This window comes from Dama dama, chromosome 21 (assembly GCF_033118175.1).
Source record: "Dama dama isolate Ldn47 chromosome 21, ASM3311817v1, whole genome shotgun sequence".
NCBI lineage: Eukaryota > Metazoa > Chordata > Mammalia > Artiodactyla > Cervidae > Dama > Dama dama.
In genome coordinates, this window is record NC_083701.1 from 68,245,262 (window position 1) to 68,268,767 (window position 23,506).

Sequence of the window (23,506 nt, forward strand, 5' to 3'; positions counted from 1 at the left end):
TAAAGAAAACTCCTGTAGTCTGAAAATGAGACACCTCTCTCTACTCCTTCCCTTGAAAAACTGAAGTATTCAAGTTTGTACAAACAGTAGAAAATCTAGATAAAAATAATTATCCAGTATTTTAATTACAAAGTATTGAATACAAAATTTTAGCTAGTTCATTAGGTAGTCTCTTCAATATGGCGCAAGGCCAGTTCAGTTCAGTTGCTCAGTCGTGTCTGACTCTTTGTGACCCCATGGACTGCAGCACACCAGGCTTCCCTGTTCATCACCAACTCCTGGAGCTTGCTCAAACTCAAGTCCATCAAGTCGGTAATGCCATTCAACCATCTCATCCTCTGTCATCCCCTTCGACTCAAGGCCAAATATAACCTTATTATCATATATACTGACAAAGCTTAAAAATTTCTGTCAAAAAAATAAAGTTGTGGCTCAGCTGGTAAAGAATCCGCTTGCAATGCAGGAGACCTGGGTTCGATCCCTGAGTTGGGAAGATTCCCTGGAGAAGGGAAAGGCTACCTACTCCAGTATCCTGGCCTAGAGAATTCCACAGACTATAGTCCACGGAGTCGCAAAGAGTCAGACACAACTGAGCGATTTTCACTTTCACTTTTCACTTTCAGTAAACTACCAATGAACAACCAGCAATCCATGCCAGGCACTATGCAAAATATTTTTTATACTTTAAAACACTATTTTCCAAAATGCCTTTTGAGGAAGGTTATACTCATGTTATACTCACCTCTATGCCTTCTACTCTCATACATTAAAGGCTCTGGAAAGTTTTATGGTAAAGAAGTTACATGACTTTATGGAATACAGTATTTTCCAAACTTACTTGATTATAAAACTACTTTCTCACACAATCCCTTTTAAGCTTTAAAAAACAGGACTATAAGTAAGTTTTTGAGACAGTGTTCTTATGTCCCAGAGACACACACGTTCTTCTAGGTTCAAAAAAGGAAAGGAAGGAGAAAGGCAAGAAAGAAGGAAAAAGGAAGGCAGACAAACAAAGGAGTCTGACAAAATTTATATCAAACCTTACTTAAGCAGCTAGTTCTACAGAAAATGTTACTTATATAGTTTCCATATTTCAGTCTCATATTCAGTACTGAATATTTCCTTTGATAATTCTACCCAGGTCCATCAAATAACTGTAAAGGGATCATAAGCATGTACCCACTGAGTGTGTCTTGTTAGGCTGTAGCCCCAAATCCTAACACAGGACATGGCCCTTCGTAGGTGTTCAAGGACAGAAAGTAGAATGGGGGTTCCAGGTCTGGGGAGAGGGAAGAAGATGCGCACAGAGTTTTACTTCTGCAAGATGAAGAGATCTAGCGATGGACTGTACAACAACAGGAGTGCACCTAACAGTACTGAACTGTACACTTAAAATGATTAAGATGGTAAATTTCATGTTATGTGTATTTTTTAATGGCTCGGTAACAATATTTTACACTTCTCCCACTGATAGGAAAATCTAGTTGGAATTAAATTAACATTTATGAGGCACCCATAAATTGAATACAATTATATCAAATAGTTTATACCTCCAAAAGGAAGAGGACAGTAAGTACTTGAAAGAGTGGGTTAATTTTTCTCACAGTCTGAATTTCGTTCCATTCATTTGCCACAAAATAAGTTCTCCATATGCTTACAGGAACAGTAGCACTCCGAACACCACCCTCACCTGATTAGGGAGATAAAATGAGTAAAACGTTTCACCTTCTTTGCTTTACAACAGTGGCAAAAGAAATTTGGTGCAAATGGTTACTTTCATTACCTTCAACAGCTTTAAGAACCTTTCCTTTAGGCCGCTCCCAATCGATAAAGAATATGTCTATGGTAATCTGGGAGATGAGCTTATGCAAAAATTGCAGAGCCTGAGAATGACAAACAAAACACCTTAAAGTACTGGCATCAACCCTGCTTATGAAACCAATGCTGATTCTTTAAGAAACGAACATCTGCAATCACAAGAAGATATATGGGGCTTCTCTGGTGCTCAAATGGTAAACAAGCTGCCTGCAATGGGGGAGACCCAGGTTCAACCCCTGGGTCAGGAAGATCCCCTGGAGAAGGGAATGGCAACCCACTCCAGTATTCTTGCAGAGAATCCCATGGACAGGGAAGCCTGGCAGGCTACGGTCCATCGGGTCGCAAAGAGTCAAAGAGTCAGAGTGACTAACATTTTCACTGTAAGTTTCACAAGTGACAAAGTCATAATACCATTAGGGGCTCACCAGAACCTCATCAACTAACAATCACCAAATTCATAGACTTTTTACACACATATTAATTCACCTTCCCTTCTTCTTTCTTTGAAATAGGAATATGAAAGGAGACATACTACCTCCCTCCTCACACAGGGATCTTGAGTAATTGACTCTCTTTCCCAAGGTTTCCAAAATCCTTTAACTTCTTTATAAAGAAAGGTATTTCCAGCTGTAATTTGTTTGTCCTAATGAAAGTTTTAGGATGCTCTTACTGTCTGTTTCTCTATTTCTGCTATTAAGATTTCTGATGAAAAAAATCCTTTTCATTTCAGAATATGTTTAAACTGAGGCTTCTTCTGCAAAGGTGCATTATTGATCAAACAAAGGTTAAAAATCTAAGTATGGGATGATTCCTCTCTTCCTGGGGCTCACAGATCAGTGGGAACAGCAGTCACTTAATAATCACAACACAACTGGATGAGATGTACGGCAGAGGCATGTAAAGAGCATCACGTCCACTGAAAGAACAGTGAAGCAGGGAGGGGGCTGCCATGGGAAGAGGAGGAAAGGAAAGTGGAAGCAGAGAGAACCAAGGCTGAGTTCAGCACTTTATCCAGCGTGGTACCGTTCACTCTCAACTAACAGTCTACATTAAAGAATAAAAAAGTATTTAAGGTAGAGCTTCAGAATGAGACACCTATTATAAATAAATGCAGACTTCCTAGTAAAATTAAACAATTCATACTTTCTTCTAAAATTAAACTAAATTTTACACCAAAGATTTTGGAAAGCGTTTTAACTCTGAAGACTTACGTGTTTATTAGCAGACCTTTTTTTTAAAGCAGAGTTTTAAAATTCAGTAACCTATGCTTTGAAACTTACCTTCAGAGCAAAACCACATCCCACATAAGTAACAAAACGTTTTTCTTGAGCTGGCACTGGTAGCAAAACAGAGACAGATTTCTGCGCCTGTGATGAAAATTACACTAAGTATGACCACACAAGGTTTTTACTAGGCACAGTTTATAACCCAAAGAAAGCATAACATAAACACGACACACTCAGGTTACGGTGAGTTTAGCACTTGCCCCAATACTCTTGATTAGAAACACCCTCAAGTAAAAAACAGTTGCTTTATAAAGAGAGCTTACAATTTATTCAGGTTGTGGCACTAAGGTTAAATTCAGAAAATCACTTACTTTAAAGAAAATAAGCCAGTAAAGACCTGTTCCTACAGTGATGATAAAGAAAACATTGGCCAGATCACCAGCATAGTAAACCAAGAATTTCATAACTGTCTGCAATTTAAAAAGAGAATCACAGCTGTTATAGACTCAATCTATTTATACTACTTTATAACATATTATTATTAATAACATTATTATCAACCCAGTTTCTCAAGCTTGAAGTCTTATTTCATGTATCCATGAATCAGTCAGGACTGACTGCAGCCACTTCCTAGATACCTTTTGGGTCCTAACCTTTTGATCCATTCCCAATAACTTCTATCTTATTCAACTCTTCTCATCTTTCACCAACTAAGAACCTTAGAACCACTTTCTAATTTTCTTCAACTTTAGAATCCTTCTCCCTAACGTACCCTCCATACCACCATCAGAGTTGGCTTTCTAAAATGTAAATTGGACTGTGTCACTCTCTTTCTTAAAAATGTACAGTGATGTCTCATTAAAATGTAAATTCCTGATCCACAAGGTCCTTTACAACCTAGGCCGAAATTAAATTTTAGCCTCATCTGTCCGTTCCAACAACTTGCTCAATAATTAACCACTCAACACATCCATCCCAAGTGTTTTGGGGAATGAAATGAGTATTATTTCAACATATTCTTCTCTTCTTCTCTCTGGCAAACTCTCCAGAGCTCTGAGGGCAGAGATCACGTCTCCCTGTGCCCATTACCACATCGCCCAGCACCTCGTAGAGTATCTGGCACTCAGACAGCAGACCATCAGTGACTATTTGTGGAATGTGAAGATCATTGCTGCTGTTCCGTTGCTAAGTTGTGTCTGACTTTTTGCAACCCCATGAACTGCAGCATGCCGGGCTTCCCTGTCCTTCACTATCTCCAGGAGTGTGCTCAAATTCAGATAATGCATAGATAATCCAGCTTAAACTTCACTTCTCTTGGATGCCTTTCTTGACTCTCCCAAACAGTAAATCAAGCCCCACTCCTCTGATTTCCAGGCACATTAGCTCTGGAGACAGGAAGATAACCCAACACAAACCAGTTTACTGTGCTGCCTTTCTTATGTTCTTAATCAGCTAACTGGAAATACTACCTATACTTTGATATGGTAAACATTAAATGAATAGGACATTTACTTAATCTCTACAATTTCAGCATGTATAAAATGGGAATGATCACGATACCTAACTTCACAGAGCTATTGTGAGGACTAAATGAATTACACGTCTCAAGGTTAGAAAAGTGCCTGGCTTACAGTAATATTCAATAAATGACAGATGAAAATAAAAACAAGAACAAATGTAAAAACAATTAAATGAGAAATGAAGCCATAAAGTTAATAGAATAAAATATGGGAGAATATCTTTTTGATAGGGGAGGATATCTTAAACAAGATCCTAAAAGCACACACCATAATATGAAAACCTATTCAGATTTGACAGTATTAAAATCAAGAGTTTCTACTAAACAAAGTAACATATAGGTAAAATAACAGATGGATTTACCCTTGGAGAAGAAACTTCAATGTCAAAAACCAAAAGAAGATTTATATTTAGAAAATACAAAAAAACTAAATAAAATAAAATATAAAAAATTTGTTTAAATAAATAAGAAAAACTGGAAACAATAGAAAAATGAGCAAGTGATATAAATAAGAAGTTCACAGAAGGGGAAGCCCAAATGATTAATAAAGTATATGAAGAGTAATCAAAGAAATGGAAATTGATGACAAACTACTCATCCCACCAGATCAGCAAAAAATGGGAAAGGGTGGGAAAACAGCAAGTGTTGCTGAGGATTCGAGGAAACAAGAAGAGCATGGCTGGTGGGTGCAGACTGGCCACCAGCCGTGGTGCACGCTGGAGGGGAAACGAGGGTACATTTCCTACTCATGAACGTCTCCTAGTCATGTACCCCAGAGAAACTCAAGGCAACTTTTTACTCATCCGCTAGCTGTGTCTTATTAGAAGGATATAAAATAGCCAAAAGATAAAAATATACTTTAAAAATCCCTGTGATTATACCTGTAAGTCAATCATGGGACTCCCAATGCGTCTCTTCCAACCTGCTGTCTTCAAAAGAGATGATAAAACAGCGAGTCCACCCAACACACCTAAAGCAATCTAAAGTAAAAAAAAAAAAAAAATTGAGATTTATGTAATTTCATAATGCAATTTCATCAATGTTCAAAGATACTGTAAATAAAAAGTAACAAAGTACTTAAAAAAGGGCTCAAAAATTAGAAGGTACACTAAAAGGACATAGGCGCCAAACTGAAGAAACTTCCAATGGACAAATCTGGGACAATTTGAGCAAGAAAATGAAGGCAACGGATTAAAATTGCTAGAATAAATAAATATTCATGAGTCCATAAATAAATAATAATAAATGAATAAATAAATCCACGTGGACAAAGGGAGAGTTCCTATTTACAGAATTCTAATCAATATAGAAGAAATGATGGAAAAACACAACCACCACCAGACAAATATCACAGTAATATTTTTTACTGGCCAAGAATTATTAATGGATGCTAAAATTAGAGGGCAAAAGAATAAAAAGGAGCAGAAGATTTGCACAATGTCAAGTATTTTCCCACAAGACACTTATTAATTATAAGTAGAAAAAGACAATGGAGAACTCTGAAGATATCATCTTAGCCATACGATCGAAGCTGACATCAACGTTAACAACATATGTGTGTGCTAAGTAGCTTCGGTCATATCTGACTCTTTGCAATCCTATGGACCGTAGCCTGCCAGACTTCTCTGTCCATGGGATTCTCTAGACAAGAATACTGGAATGAGTTGCCCTGTCCTCTTCCAGGGGATCTTCCTGACCCAGGGATCGAACCCGGGTCTCTTATCTCTCCTGCATTGGCAGGAGGGTCTTTACCACTAGCGCCACCTGGGAAGTCCATTAATAAGATATACTGACACCAAGTATCTTCTGATACGACTCACTGAGAAGGGTATAACATCACTTTCATGGTATGTATGCTAAAACTACATTTAATCATGGGAAAATACCAGATAAAACCAACTGAAGGACAAAATACCAGTGTTAGGGTCAGTCATGAGACAAAGAATGACTGTCGACCTGTCACATTAAGGAGACTAAGGAGACACACGATGGTTGGGTCCTAAAACAGAAAAAGGATAGTGAAAAAAATCCGTAAAATCCAAAGAGTATTTACATTAGTTAATTTGTTGTTGTTTAGTCACTAAATCATGTCCAACTCTTCGTGACCCCATGGACTGCAGCCCACCAGGCTCCTCTGTCCATGGGATTTCCCAAGTAAGAATACTAGAGTGGGTTATCATTACCTTCTTCAAGTGATCTTCCCGACCCAGGAATCGAACCTGCGTCTTTGCATTGGCAGGTGGGTTCTTTACCACTGAGCCACCAGGAAAGCCCAGAGTAGTTAACAGGACTACATCAATATTAATTTCCTGATTATGACCACTGTACTACAGTATGCAGACTGGCGTGCTGCAGTCCATGGGAGTCGCAAAGAGGTGGACACGACCAACGACTGAATAACAATAACTACAGTTATGTAAGATGTTAACCCTAAGGGAGACTTGGTAAGGGATATATGGCAAATCTCTTTATTTTGACAACTTTCCTGAACATGTAAAAAAATTTTGTTTTAATTAAACAATATACTGAAAGTATTTTGACAGGTTAAAAGAAACTCACATCTGTCTGGACATGTGCTTCTCCTTGATCCATTTCATATGTGACTGAGAAAGAAACCTGATATTTAAAAGAAAGCAAATTAGCCATACTGGTTATATGATACAAACCTATTTTTACTATAAAAATACATTCACAGTTGAATTTTACCAAAAATATCATACTTTTAAATTATCAATATTGCTAGAGTTGACCTTTACTTATACATAAATAAATACACTTTGGGGAATTACCCACACTACTTTAATTATCCATTTAGAGTACATATTAAAGAACGAGGGTTTCATTAGAAGGTAGATTAGGCTCATTAACGGCAGTCAAGTCAAACTAATCGTATTTCATTTTCTGATAGGTTTCTGTAACTGAGGCATGTGACCTATCCTGTGTATCAAGAGTTCAGCAACTGGCTAAACAATCACATAGGAAGAAGGCAGATTAATCAAAGGTGTAAACAAGAATCTTAGGGACACAATTATACAGAGACAGGAGAGAGATGAATCATAAAGGATTAAGAGAAACAGTAGCATGAGAAATAGGAGAGGGAAGACACCTAAGTCTTACCAGGGTCACAGAACAGGGAACTTCGAGGAGGAGGGGGTCACGAGTAGAGTCAAATGTTGCACAACTGACCCCTGAACAATACAGAGGTTGGGGCATCAATTCCGATGCAGTCAAAAATCCAGACAGAACTTTAGAGTTGGTCCTCCACATCCATGAATTCGACCAACTTTGCAGACTGCTGCAGTACATATTTAGTTAAAAAAATTTTTTTAAAGTCCACATATAAGCAGAACCATGCAGTCAAAATCTATGTTGTTCAAGGGGCAACTGTTTAAGTGTCAAGTTAAAGAAATAAAGCCAGCGTATGTGGAATACCTCACTGACTTCATTCAAGAGGTTTTCAAAGAAGCAAAATGGCAGGACCCAAACTGCAAATGATGAAAGAATAAATGGTTTGGAAATCAAGGAAAGACACATGATAGCAAGCTGAATTTTTGACAGAACTGACAGAAGATTTTATGGTTTGGTTGTGCTAATTTGTTTTTAAGATAGGGCAACCTGAAAGGAAAGGAACCAGCAGAGAAACTGGCCGAATAAAGGGATGGGGGTGAAACAGGAGAAAATACACATTAATATGTTATAATAAAATATGTAAAATTAAATAGGAGAAAACACCCTAAACAAGCATGGGTTTAAAATTCACTTAAGAAAGTGGGAAGAGTCCTTTATTCTTAGAAATAGGAACCAGAGTCGAGAAAGATAATGAAACAGATACTAAAGTATTAAAGAGGAAATCTGAGGGAATTCATATTGGATGGTTTTGATCTGCTCAGAAAAACAGGAAGATTAGGTTACTTGCAGAGATGGTAAGACAGCAGAGATACAGCTGCTCAAAATGAATGTAGAATTTTTACAATAGCTGTCATGAGAAATTAAGAAATGATGAAAAGTGTGCATTCTATAATTAGAATGAATTGAGGTGGGCTTCCTCAGTATAGTTTTATGATTCTCTCAACTTTTTTCCTACCTCTTATTTTCCAATTTGTCAAAACAGCTTAGATATATTTTGGACATGAAAAATATTTAAAGAAAACATCCAGAAGTGTTTTATATTAAGATAAATATATTCTTAACTACCCAAAAATGACATTCCAGGAAAATCTAAACAAGGCAGTCTTTTGTTGTTACTAAGCTGTTCCTGGATTTTCTCCTCTCATTACAGTGTATATAAATTCAGGCAACAGAAACGAATTTAACATCAAATCAGGTAATAAAACTGAGGACGTGCAATCTTTCAGAGAAACGTCCAATCAGGTGCCTGCTTTTCGCTTTATGAGAGCCTGAATCCAACAGTAGCTGAGCAGAGGTGCAAGCACAACAATGAGGCCAAGGACACTGGCTGAAGAACTAGAACATGAAAAGTCAGCAAAGTGAAACAGTAGAAATGTAAAGCTATTAGTGAGTCTTAGAGGTAAGGAATGTGCACCTTCCAACTGTCATGCTTCTGGAGAAGAGAGGGGATGAGGGAGAAGTCTAGAAGGGTGAGCTCTGGTCCCGATCTCCATCCTCCTCAGGCAGGGACACTTCAGTCGCCTGGCGAGGCAGAGCTCGGCCTCTGCCAGGCTCCTTCTTTGGAGCGGCCTGCTCTCAGTGTGTGCACGGTCTCACTTCCACACTCAGGCCCTTCCAGGCAGGGGAGGACTCGGGTTCTGGGGTGAAGTTTAACTGAGTTGGGAAACTGTCAGAAGACTAATTGGTTGTGGGTCCAAACTGCATTCTCTATTTCACTTTAGTGAAATAGTTATAAACTATTTCATAAACTATAACTATAAACCAGTTATAACTAGATCTACTAGTTATAAAGCTAATAATTTGATTCTCTTTCTGCCTGTTTAAGTATGCCTCTATCAAGTGGGCAAGACTGGTGAGAAGAGAAACACATATGCCCACTTAAGGTTTGAGTCCCTGGTTTAGTCAGGCAAGGAGACAAATCTTAACGGAAGCAAGGTGGCCAAAGAGAACGAGAAATGTCCTGGCATCCAGAACAGGGAGGCCCAGCGGCTGGTGACACTATCTGCTGACAAACTTAGTTCTTGCCTTTTTATGTGCACAATCCGTAAGAACTCACCTCTTACCACCATTAGTAAAAAATAACTGTCTTGACTATTTAAAACTCTGAAAAGGACTAACAGTCTTTGGACCATAATGCAAACTCTATCAGTTTTACACTAACACGTAGAGAGGCAATGACCAAGAAGGAACTCACCTTCACAGACTGGCTGTTGGGATCTTTGACATCAATGTCACTGTAGGCAATGGTAATTAAGGGAGGGTAAATGTTTCCATTTTTTGTGTTGGGTACAAGGTGGATGCTGTTTAAAAGAAAATTCATTTTTAGTTAAAAATACACTGAGGCCCTTAAACATACATATAACTTACTGTTTCCTCTGAATGTGATATGAATAGTCTTGGTGATCTCAGAACCACCAGTTATTAAAAACTAGAGAAGGTTAAACATAAACTAATGGTAACAACACAGGCTAGCTGAAGTGGTCAAAACTTTAGATTAAAATACACCCTCAAAAAACGCTTCTTGATCTAGGTCCTACAAAGTTTACAAATAAAATCAATGAAGTACTATGTACCACTTTTGAGGAATACTCAAGAGTAACGCCTAGAGAAAGGCAGATAATATCCTGATTTTGGAAAAAAGATGAATTCTTGGTGACATCCCTGGTGGTCCAGTGGCTAAGACTCCACATACCCAACGCAGGGGCCCAGATTCAATCCCTGATCAGGGAACTAGATCCCACATGCCGCAACTAATGATTCTACGTGCCACAACTAAGATCCGGCACAGCCAAATAAATAAATAAAATAAAAATAAATATTAAAAAAGATGAATTCTTAAACAAAGATAACGTGGCATATCTAGTACTATTTATGGCACATAATAGGGTACATTTTGCTGAATTCAACACATTAGTAACATACCGTTTGTAAACTCAGAAAGGAAAATGCCAAGTACCACTGGCCAACATGGTTTCATCAAGATAAAGTCAGGCCTGACTAGTTTCAACTTCATTTTCACTACATTGGGGAATCTACATTGGCAGATTGAGGGAATGCTAAAAACAGTACAGGTAGATTTCAGAAAGGTATATGACAAAGCTTCTGTACTGCCTACCTCATGCAAGGTTATCGTGAAAATCAAAATGAAAAAACAGTGAAAAAATAGTGTATGTTGAAATGCCATAAAGATGATGGCGTTGGCTTTCATCAGTGTATTCAAGGTGCACATCATAAGATACTAGAGTAGAAAAGCCGGATAAGGTTAGAGATAGGAATCTCACAGTGGAGGAGAGATGGTGAGGGCTGCATGGCACTAAGGCAGGGCCATCATCAAAGTATCTGAGCAAGAGCGAGGTGTTGATAACTAATGAGGGCCAACCTAGAGCAGAGGGTGCTGAAGGAGATGGAGCCACAGGAGGCCCGCCTGCTGCAATCATCTGGCAGGCTCTAACACACCCGCATCAGCCCACTGATCTTCACTGCTCCCCACCTCTCAACTCACTCTAGCTTGGCAAGTCTAGAGTGGGGCTTAGGATACGAATTTTGGCAAACTCTTTAAGCCCTTCTGAAGTAATTATCCCCTCTATTAGTCTATCCCAATGTATATAGACATCTGAGAACACATTATGTATCATTCCAGTTGAGGTGTTCTTACTGTTTTAATCTGATAATTACAAGTCAACACTTTCACTATGACATTTTCCCATATAGTCCAAGCCTCATTCAGTAAATTAGATGTTTGTTTACCTCAGTGATATTTGGGTGGCGACTCTAATTAAACTTGGCTGGCTTCCTAAGTCATTTTCCCGTCCACTTAGTGCATCCACTAAGAAAATGCGCCGAGTCAGAAGCCACTTGCCCGAACTACTGTCTTTTATAAAAAAAAAAAAAAAAAGATGGGTTTAAAAAAATACTTTCAATTATTCAAGATGGCACAAAGTGAAGATTACTGGACAATTTTAAAACATAAAATTAGTACACTTTCTTTTAAAAAGATGGCTGCAAAAACAACTCCCGCTGTAAGAAATTCCTAGTAACAGCCTTCCCCACCGCACTTGAATGTTTTCTGATTGTTTGGACTTTTCATCAGTTTGGAAGGATTTTCCCTGCAAATTACCTGAATAAATAGGATTTTATAAAATGACAAACAACAAAAGAAACTAATTTGTCCAAAAAGCAGCTCAATGGTTTGAAGAAGCCCCGACTTTACAGTTCTACCGTTTTTCTCAGGATAAACTTTCAGGAATGATAAAATTTCTTAATAAAAAGCCTGATATATTTAGTAAATAAGGCTTCCCCGGTGGTTTAGACAGTAAAGAATCTGCCTGCAATGCAGGAGACCTGGATTTGATCCCTGGGTGGGGAAGATCCCCTAGAGAAAGGAAGGGCAACCCACTCCAGTATTCTTGCTTGGAGAATCCCATGGACAGAGGCGACTGGCGGGCTACAGCCCATGGCATCGCAGTCTGATATGACTGAGTGACTAAGCACATTGAGTAAATATACCAACAACCTTACTGTTTTACTGTGGGGCATGCTATATAAAACCTTACAATCAGGGACTTCCCTGGTGGCCCAGTGGCTAAGGCACCGTGCTCCCAAGGCAGGGGCCCAGGTTCGATCCGTGGTCAGGGAACTAGACCCCACATGGTGCAACTAAGACCTGGTGCAGTCAAATAGATAAATATTTTAAAAAAACAAACAAGCTTACAATCATAGAGAATCCATGACTTTTCTTATAATCTGTGGTTTATTAAGCTGTGTTGGTTGACTTATTTATTGATTTCAGCTCACAGAAAGAGTGGTGTGTATAGATGCCTTACCTTGGTTCACAAACATTTTCTTGTGCTGAAGATTTAAGTTTAACACAGGCACAGCCCAGATATATTGGTGTTGATTCTCATCAGTATATTCAAGGTACACATCATAAAATGTAGGATTAGGAAAGTCAGTTAAGATCTTAGGGATAGGAATCTCACACTGAAAAATAAAATTAAAAGTACCCAAATTGAAAGTTAGAAAGCATATTTATTATCTTTGAAAGATTTGTCATTGTAAAAGAAAGTATCTTCCAACTATACTGTTTATACACATTTTCACACGTCTTTTAAAACATGAATACTATATATGACTCTTTTATAAGGGCCAAAATTCATTCTCAACTGTAACTGTACAGCAATAAAAAGGTTTAAAAACTCCTATCCTGTGGGATAAGGTCCCAACTCTTTCTCCTGATATACACTGTTTATGATGTGACTCCCCTTAATAGTGCCAGGTTTATCTCCCATTGCTTCCTCTTTGTCTGTGGTTCAGTCACACTAACCTACTTATAGTCCCTAAATATGCTATGCTATTCTACATCTCTCTGACACTGCAAATAGTATTCCTGCCTGGTATCCCCTTCCCCACTGTGCTCCCTGGTAAACTCATATTCATTCTACAGGCTCAAGTGTCACTCACTGTGTAAAGCCTTTCTGAACTTCCCGAGGAACCGTTAAGGACCCTTCTTTGGACCAACATGGTTCCTTGTTCATATCTATAGACCAACACATCACATTCTTTTCAATTCTTTGTCTATACAGCTGTTTTCTTTACTAGGCTGTGAACTCCCTGAGAGGCAACTGGGTTTGATGGAAAAAACCACGGTTAAAGCCTAACAGAACATTTACTTGATGAAAGAATTTCAACAAATTACCTAATCTTACTGAGCAACATTTCCTCATCCATAAAATACAACTGGTATGTACTTTACAAAGCTATTTCAGGGATCAGATGAGATAAAAATGATAAAATGCTGAGGACAGAGCAGTGGGCATTTAACAGGTATTGATTATTCTGGCCCAAAGTACACACACAACAGTTTTTTAAAGTAACACAGAAGTCATTTCTGATAATAAAAGCAAATTCAAGTTCATGATAGAAAATATGAAAAAGAAAGAAAATAATCTGTAATCCCACCATCCAGAGATAACCACTGTTAAAAATGTTTCTTTTTCTCATCTGTTTTCCCCAATGGTGCTTTTTGTTATTTTAACAAAGCTGGAATCACAGTTTTGTTCTGTGGTGTGTGTACATGCATTTTATCAACAAGTATTTTTGTAGACTATTGAAGGTCTTTCAAATGTTTAACGGCTCATAATGTTGCTTTGTCCCATACTGTAGTTTTAAAATGCACTACCAAAGGAAGGAAGGTCAGGGAGGGAGGGAGGTGAGCATGGAGGGAGAGAAAAGGAAGCATTTTGTTACTGGAGGGTGGAGGGAGGAGGCAGTGATAACACTTTATTAAAAATGAAGTACTTCTACTTCATTCTAAAATGCTCAAAAGTAGAGATTATTTTTAAGACCTATATGCCAGAAGCAAATACACAATTATGATGTTTAAGACTCTATGGATGACAAGGTACTGTTTTCATGCTGATTATATTAATAAAAATCATCCATAAATTATTCATTAGCCCGCAATGCGGGAGACCCAGGTTTGATGCCTGGGTCAGGAAGATGCCCTGGAGAAGGAAATGGCAACCCACTCTAGTACTCTTGCCTAGAAAATTCCATGGATGGAGGAGCCTGGTGGGCTATAGTCCATGGGGTTGCAAAGAGTCAGACACAACTGAATGACTTCACTTTCACTTTCTTTTCACAAAAAATTACTAATTTCAAAAATTCAATAATTATTCCAATTATTGCTGATGTGAAAAATGAAGCCAAAATGTAGACTGTCTAAAATAGTTCCAACTTACACTTTGTTGATAGGTTGTTCCAAAAGAATAAGCAGCATTTAGTCTCGTCTCTGTGTCTGGACAAAGCTACAACAAAAGAACACAACTGATAAATATCTCTCATGAATCTTTTCTTTGCTCATAGTCAAGGGTTCTCAAGACTTAACATGGATATATACTTTATATAATACTTATTAAAGGTTATCAAGGGAGTGAAAAGTTAAGGGGGTATCTCTGTTATAACTTAAAGTAGTTTTAAGAAATTCCAATTTAAAACAAAACAAGAAAAATCAACTCTAGTAAGCAAACTGATGCTCTATTCAAGCAATAATCTAGTTTTTTCTTCATCTTCGCCTCAGTCAAAAATAAGACACGTTAGGGATTCTCTCTAGAATCATATTCACCTGTAAAACTCCTCCTTCTAAAGTTTGCCACTTGAGAAAATTTCCTCTCACATCATAGGAAGCAGCAACAAACTTCAGTTTTGTATTCTGCTTAAAGAAAAACAAGAATAAAATAATGTCATGTACTCTGAAAGTCTATAAATATATATAATGGTCTATAAAGACTTTCAGAGTTTAGGCTTTCAGAGTATATATAATAGTCTATATAAATTTTTTCATTGCCAATTAATCTTTTCTTTTTCTAGAGATCAAATACTGAATTCATCAATCATTACTTTGAGGCAAAATTAATCAGTGTATCTCTCTGATTAAACACACTTAATATAAATAAATGGACTGGGTTTTTGCACAATAACTATTACTTCAGAATTGAGAGGCAGTGACAGATAACTTCTTTTCAAACCTGTTAAATTAGTGTGTGTGTACGTGAATGGGGGGTGAATAGAGGAGGAAATAATCTATTCTTTCATTCTAGAAGGTCAAAAAAATGAAGGTAAGAATTTGGACCTGTGACATGCTGAGGAAACGCATAGAATCCCACTCAATCTTTGGCAGCCCTTTTTAAAAATGTGGAGATCTAGGGCAGAGAAGGCTTTGCGTTTGGTGATGACAACCTTCCCAAACCACAAGTACTTCTTGCTACCATAACACACAATCCAGAGGTATCCACACTCTCAAGTAAGAAAACTAAACTCAATATTGTTTAGTTCCTCAGCAGCTAATATCTAGATTTAATTTAGTCATTAAAATTTTTAAAAATCTATCAAGAATTATGTCTAGTAATATTCTTATTACCTTTCAAAATTATAAATCAAAATGTAGTTAACCTTCAACAATATAGAGATTTGTACCTGGTTTTCCCCTTTAAAACTGAAATTTGTAGGAAGAGGTGTAGTACTAAGTATTTGAGGTGCTAATCCTAGCTGGTCTCCATAGAACAGCCATGGAAGATTCTGTCTCCTATAAACAATCACAATTGTTTTAATAAAGGGGGAACGGTCTTAGTACATATTTGTGAAAGTAATTGCACTGAATTTGGTCAAAATGATGGTTCATTAATTAGAATAACCTTACCAAAAGGAAACAGAATGAACAGTGCCCAGTGCAGCAGTATTTTCAAAGATAACCTGCAACAATCCACATGCATCAAAAGTAGAGGAGTCATAAGAATTCATGTTCATTACACACATATTTCCGAGAGCTTGGCAAGATGTTAGATTGCCATACACCTACAGGAAAACAATGACAAAGAAATATATGGACTTTAATATCCTAAACAAAAGTTGATACAAAAACTATGCCTAGTTTTAATTTAATTATGCTTAGAATTTGAATTCTGCAAATTCTTTTTTTGGATATTCTTTTGCTTTTAATACCTTTCCTCTAACTAAAGTAGAAAAGAACTTTCCATATGGCAGGTTAATAATTTATAAATTTTACCTGAAATTTTAGGTGAAGATATAAAGACAAGCAACTGAAAGAAGAACTAAAAACTTACAGCATGACATTTAAAAAAACTATTACATGAAATAATTATATTTGAAATAATAATAATTGGTTCCTAATATTAGAATAGAAATCTAACCTACTTATATTTTATTTAATCTATTTTATATCTATTGCATATAAATCTAATCTATTTTAAGCAACTGGTTTTATGAACAACAAAATATCGTCTGTTGAGTTTGACCCTCAAACTTCTTTCTCAATTTTCCCTTTCAGGAAAAGACCACTTCATTTTTACAGTTATTCAAATAAAAATCATTGCAGTAATCTTCTCTCCCTTCTCAAATCCAACTCATCACTAAGTCTGGTTGGCTCAATTTTAAACATATATATCCAGAAGCTAAACACTTCTTTCATTTCCATGGTACCACCCTTGTCCAAAGGTCCATTTTTCTCTCACTTGGATTACACTAATAACCTCCTAATTGGTCCCCCTGCTTGTCTTTGCCGCAACAAAACCTACTTTCCATGTTAGAATGATCTTTTTCAAAACCTGAGGCCGACCACTGTCTTCCTTTTGCACAAAACCCTCTATATCCGTCCCAGTAAATTCTAGGTCTCACAGTCTTCATCCTTGAACTCATTTCTCCACTTTCCCTGCTCACTGCTCTGGCCACTTAGGTCTCCCTCCTGTTTCTTTAGCATGAACATGCCAGAGAACCCCTGCTTTGGGATCTCTGCACTTGCTGTGGTCTCTGCTTAGAATTCTCTTCCCCTAGATATTTTCATGGCTCACTTCTTGCTCAAATATCATACTCTCAGAGACGCCTGTCCTGACCACCCTCCATAAGTTAGGACCACTTCTACTCTCTATGCTCTTTATCCCGATTTGCTTGTCTTTATAGCACTTGGCATAACCTCACAATTACTTAAAATTCCACACGGGATTTTTCTGTCTTTTCCTAAAATAGATAACTGAAAAGATTTCAGAACAGGGCCTGACATACAGTAGGTCATCAACAAACATCTACTAAATGATAGTACAAATTAAGTCTCCCCTAACATTCAATTTCAGCTAAGTAAGTTTGGACATATTTATGTATAATAAATGTGAAATGAATAACATTTTCTTTATTAGTCTCTTTCAGTTCACTTAGAAAGGGTTTTAATAGAATATGACCATGGAGACATATCTACTTAGAAAGTTTTATTAACTGGGGAAAAAAATGGTACCACAGTTTCTTTGAAATGAAATAAAAACTACTTTCTATAAATTCAAACATACCCAACAAGCAGATGCTGATGACTGCAAATACTTTGCAAACCATTCTGAAGGGAAAGATACGCCCTGTAAACAAAAAGATGAATGCTAGTTTTATGTTTAAATAGAAATTCCTTAACTCTACACTATTAGGAAGACATTACTATGCACATTGCTGAGTGGGAAATAACTAATATTACTTCCCCAGTGTTATCAGAAAAATAGATTTGAATAAGAAGAAAAGAATTAATTCCAACCAATGTCAGTAATTACAAGTAGGACTGAATTACAAAATCACATTGCTCAGACAAAAGATACAAGGAAATAACTATGTTTATAATAATAAGAAAAAAACTATTATGCCCATTTCACTAAAATGAAAATCAAAGTGCAAAAGAATAAAAGAAAAATTAGATCTTGACTTAGATTTGGTTAATATTTGGTGATTTCGGATTATTACACTGTATTAAATTGCAAGTAATAAAAAAGAAATATTTGTGAATGATTTCTAAGCAACAGGAGATTGGGGATACACAGAGAAACTAACATTTAAAATCTCCAAAGTGGTGATTCTCAAACAATGATGAATATCAGAATCAACTGTGGAATTTCCTGAAAACAGAAAATGCCTGGCTTCATTCTAAACCAAATGAATCAGAATCTCTAGAATGAGACAAGGCACACACATCCCCTGAAAACCGCAGACACAGGCCTCCCTCTAGTTAAGAACCACCGCTGCAAAGCTCATCTGCATGTCCTGCTAAAAGTGAGACACCGAGAAACTCCATCTGTGGTAAATTCTCTGAACGTGAACAAGGGTGATAAAACCAAATTATACGAAATATGGTACCATAACTGTTCAAGAAATCTAAAATAAAATTATTATGAGTCACCATTTTCATCTCTTCAATAAGCAAAAATTCTCATTTTGTAAGAAAAAAACATATGTGTAGAATGTTGGCTAACACACACAAAAAAACCTAGTAAAAATGGAAAGTATTGACAACAGTATTGGCAAATGCGTGTAAAATGAAGCCACAGACAAATGCCAGGGATAAAGTTGCATGATCCTTTATAAAATAATATCCACATACTTTAACCCAGGAATTCAGAAACACTTAGGACATGTGCCTTAAGTCAATAATCTCTTCAAAAGGAAAAACACATCTATGGGCATAAAATGGTTGACAGCAATATTATTAATAACAAAAAACCTAAATATTCAATAGACATACAATTACATGAATCTCAACGCATAAACTAGAGTATTATGTGACAATTTAAAATTATAATTATTGGTTGAGACTGGAACATGGTATAGAGAAACCAAGGTAGTGCCTGAAGACTGAAGGAGACATGTTAAAATAACACAGGAACTCATTATCAGAGAAATGCAAATCAAAACCACAATGAGGTACCATTACACGCCAGTCAGGATGGCTGCTATCCAAAAGTCTACAAGCAATAAATGCTGGAGAGGGTGTGAAGAAAAGGGAACCCTCTTACACTGTTGGTGGGAATGCAAACTAGTGCAGCCGCTATGGAGAACAGTGTGGAGATTTCTTAAAAAACTGGAAATAGAACTGCCATATGACCCAGCAATCCCACTTCTGGGCATACACACTGAGGAAACCAGATCTGAAAGAGACACGTGCACCCCAATGTTCATCACAGCACTGTTTATAATAGCCAGGACATGGAAGCAACCTGGATGTCCATCAGCAGACGAATGGATAAGGAAGCTGTGGTACATATACACCATGGAATATTAATCAGCCATTAAAAAGAATTCATTTGAATCAGTTCTAATGAGATGGATGAAACTGGAGCCCATTATATAGAGCAAAGTAAGCCAGAAAGATAAAGCCCAATACAGTATACTAACGCATATATATGGAATTTAGTAAGATGGTAACGATAACCCTATATGCAAAACAGAAAAAGAGACACAGATGTAAAGAACAGAATTTTGGATTCTGTGGGAGAAGGCAAGGGTGGGATGTTTTGAGAGAACAGCATCGAAACATGATATATTATCTAGGGTGAAACAGATCACCAGCCCAGGCTGGATGCATGAGACAAGTGCTCGGGCCTGGTGCACTGGGAAGACCCAGAGGAATCGGGTGGAGAGGGAGGTGGGAGGGGGGATTGGGATGGGGAATACATGTAAATCTATGGCTGATTCATGTCAATGTATGACAAAACCCACTTCAATATTGTAAAGTAATTAGCCTCCAACTAATAAAAATAAATGAAAAAATAAAAAATAAAATAAAATAACACAGGAGCTATACCAAAGGGAAGTCCAAATTTGGGACAATTTGAGCTTTCAAAATTTGGCCACTAAAAAAAAAAAAAAAAAAATTTGGCTACTGCTGAGCAAATCTGGAAATCTCAGTAGTGGTCACAGGACTGGAAAAGGTCAGTTTTCATTCCAATCCCAAAGAAAGGCAATGCCAAACAATGTTCAAACTACTATACAATTGCACTCATCTCACATACTAGCAAAGTAACGCTCAAAAATTCTCCAAGCCAGGCTTCAACAGTCCGTGAACCATGAACTTCCAGGTGTTCAAGCTGGATTTAGAAAAAGCAGAGGAACCAGAGATCAAATTGCCAACGTCTTCTGGATCATCAAAAAAGCAAGAGAGTTCCAGACAAACATCTGTTTCTGCTTTATTGACTATGCCAAAGCCTTTGACTGTGTGGATCACAACAAACTGTGGAAAATTCTTCAAGAAATGGGACTACCAGACCATCTGACCTGCCTCCTGAGAAATCTGTATGCAGGTCAAGAAGCAACATTTAGAACCGGACATGGAACAACAGACTGGTTCCAAATTGGGAAAGGAGTACTCCAAGGCTGTATATTGTCACTGTGCTTATTTAATTTCTTTTTTTTTTTTTTTGCTTATTTAACTTCTATGCAGAGCTTGTCATGTGAAATGCTGGGCTGGATGAAGCACAAGCTGGAATCAAGATTGCCAGGAGAAATATCAATAACTTCAAATACGCAGATGACACCACTCTTACGGAAGAAAGCAAAGAACTAAAGAGCCTCTTAATGAAAGTCAAAGGCGACAGTGAAGAAGCTGGCTTAAAACTCAACATTCAGAAAACTTAGATCATGGCATCTGGTCCCATCATTTCATGGCAAATAGACGGGGAAACAATGGAAACAGTGACAGACTTTATTTTTTTGGGCTCCAAAATCATTGTGGATGGTGGCTGCAGCCATGAAATTAAAAGACACTTGCTCCTTGGAAGAAATGCTATGACCAACCTAGACAGCACATTACTTTGCTGACAAAGGACCATCTACTCAAAACTATGGTTTTCCCAGTGGTCATGTATGGATGTGAGAGTTGGACTATAAGGAAAGCTGAGTACTGAAGAATTGATGCTTTTGAACTGTGGTGTTGGAGAAGACTCTTGAGAGTCCCTTGGACTGCAAGGACATCAAACCAATCAATCCTAAAGGAAATCAGTTCTGAATATTCACTGGAAGGACTGATGCTCAAGTGCAAGCTCCAATACTTTGGCCACCTGACGCAAAGAACTGACTCATTGGAAGAGACCCTGATGCTGGCAAAGATTGAAGGCAGGAGAAGAGGACGAGAGAATGAGATGGTTGGATGGCATCACCGACTCGATGGACATGAGTTTGAGTAAGCTCTGGGAGATGGTGATGGACAGGGAGGCCTGGCGTGCTGCAGTCCATGGGATTGCAAAGAGTCGGACACGACTGAGCAACTGAACTGAACCGAACTACACTTTGAAAAGAAGAATAACAGTGACAGTTCATAACATACTCATGATACCAGGGGTTTGCAGTAAAGCTAAAGAGAAAAAAAGAGCACAGAGAGAAAAGAACACACTCTATAGAGGATTGTCAACTTAAAAATATAAAAAGGAACAATAAAATTGTGAAACCATTTTGATATAACAATTCAATAACTAATTCAGATAAGGTTCATCAATGACTGCTAAAAAGGATATGTACATGGTCTCAAAGTAAAATCTCAGAATAACTTATTAGTCACAGTACCTTTACAAGGGAGAGAAATGGCAGACAGCACCATGCCCAGGCAGTCAAAATTAGCATCACCAATAACTGGATATTCTGACATTATGTGCTCCATGTTATGATACAATGGGCTATACACAGCACCCACGTCATATTTTTCCAAAAACATGTTTCACAGAGTCTAATCATAAGAAAAACATGAGAAAAATGAAGACTCTGGGATGCTCTACAAGAAAGCTGGCCCTGACTCTGCAAGAGTCAATGACCATAAAAGAAAAAAAAAAGAAAAAAAAATCCAAAAAGAAAAACAGGATAAGAATCTCTGTTCTAAATTAAAGGGGACTAAAGAGATTTAATTTCAATGTGGGATCTTTCACTGATCCTGGGTCCCTTTGCCAAAAAAGTGGGCAGGGATAAAAGACTTTATTGAAACAAGTAGGCAAATTTGGATATGAACAGTGTATCAAATAATTCTACTAATCTTTTGAGGTATGATATCAGAAAAATGCCATTTTCCTTAGGAGCTACAAAATATTTAGGAGTAAAACATTACATAGCTACAACTTATTTTCAAGTGGTTCAGAAAAAATTACGAATGTATGTGTGTGTATGCATGTTTACATTCACAGAGAGAAAGAGAAAGCAAATGTGGCGAAACATTAATAATTGGTTAAACTAGTAAAAGATACATGCACAGTCATTGTTTTTTTTTTCTTTGTTAACTTTTCTGCAATAAAAATTTTTCAAAATTAAAGTTGGGAAAGCAAACCAAGATGTAAGCTCATTGTCTTTGGGGAAAGGGAATGTGAAGACACTGACTCAAATATTTGGAAATTCTTTATTGACTGTCTGATATATTACTACAGAGGATTGGATGTCTCTCTCAGAAATTACATAAAACAATAAGATAAACAAAGAAATAGTTATAGATGTGTGTATGCATACGCCTGGCCTTCCCAGGTGGTGCAGTGATAAAGAATCTGCCTGCCAATGTGGCAGACACAAGAGCAGTGGGTTCAATTCCTAGGTCAGGAAGATCCCCTGGAGTAAGAAATGGCAATCCAATCCAGTATTCTTGCTTGGAAAATTCCATGAACAGAGGAACCTGGTGGGCTTAAGTCCACGGGGTCGCAAAGAGTCAGACACGACTGAGCAGCTGAGCACACACTCACACACATGTTTATACATAATGTGTGTATACGTTTTCTAGCTATGCCTGCTAATGAGGGCATACTAAGCATGGTAATCTTTGTTTCTAAATATTATCCTTAAGAGCTTCTTAGAGATTTAGTTGTTTCCAGGAACGAAGCAGGAAAAGTATAAGATAAGCCTGGAAATCTTTCCTGCCAGACAGGAAATGCTCCAAGAAAGATACAGTTATGTCCAAAAGACAAAGGAACAAACTCAAAGGGCTTCTAATGGCCAAACCTATGAAAATTTGAGCAACAATGGACTGAGCTCATTTTAGCCCCAAATTACCAAAGGAAGAAAAGCAGAAATATCCTTAACACTAGAACAAAAAACTGAAGCATACTCACAAGCTCTCCATAACGTGCAGTTGAAATCATACGTAGAGGAAAATTCCCTGTGCTGCTGAAACATAATCCCCCTGTCTTCATAAAAAAAAAAACAAAAAAAAAAAAACCAGTTTATGTAAGAATATCAGCAATTCAATTTAAAAATATATACATTATCAATGTAATTAGCCTTACTAAAATGTTAGGTTCTGAACATGCACAGGACCTGTTGGTATTAATGAATGTTGGTTCACATCGGACACACCTGTCAATACAACAAAAATTATTTTTAAAACATTAATTAATTAATTATAATTTTTAATTATAAAAAATTAATGTCTCTAATTGAGAGCTTGTCTTTCTAACTTAATAGAATAGGTTCATTCAACTAAGTAATTACTTGCAATAAAGTGAACATATCTAAAGTATACACTACTCTT

General features: G+C 37.2%; 1 protein-coding gene across 3 annotated transcripts in view; it reads right to left on the bottom strand.

Moving 5' to 3' along the window:
- TMEM67 (transmembrane protein 67) overlaps nt 1-23,506 on the bottom strand; it is a 43,391-nt gene that overhangs the window by 14,548 nt on the left and 5,337 nt on the right. Inside the window, exons 5-20 of one of the 3 annotated variants that reach the window (XM_061123796.1) lie at nt 23,262-23,331; nt 23,088-23,162; nt 17,547-17,609; nt 15,890-16,044; nt 15,667-15,775; nt 14,816-14,902; nt 14,433-14,498; nt 12,516-12,672; nt 11,440-11,563; nt 9,887-9,992; nt 7,123-7,179; nt 5,445-5,543; nt 3,416-3,514; nt 3,099-3,185; nt 1,784-1,883; nt 1,551-1,690 (exon numbers count right to left, since the gene is read on the bottom strand). In XM_061123796.1, the coding sequence (XP_060979779.1) occupies nt 1,551-1,690; nt 1,784-1,883; nt 3,099-3,185; nt 3,416-3,514; nt 5,445-5,543; nt 7,123-7,179; nt 9,887-9,992; nt 11,440-11,563; nt 12,516-12,672; nt 14,433-14,498; nt 14,816-14,902; nt 15,667-15,775; nt 15,890-16,044; nt 17,547-17,609; nt 23,088-23,162; nt 23,262-23,331 (1,594 nt within the window). Of the gene's footprint in view, nt 1-1,550; nt 1,691-1,783; nt 1,884-3,098; nt 3,186-3,415; nt 3,515-5,444; nt 5,544-7,122; nt 7,180-9,886; nt 9,993-11,439; nt 11,564-12,515; nt 12,673-14,432; nt 14,499-14,815; nt 14,906-15,666; nt 15,776-15,889; nt 16,045-17,546; nt 17,610-23,087; nt 23,163-23,261; nt 23,332-23,506 lie in introns of all 3 variants that reach the window. The other 2 variants (XM_061123795.1, XM_061123797.1) reach the window with 2 other exon arrangements.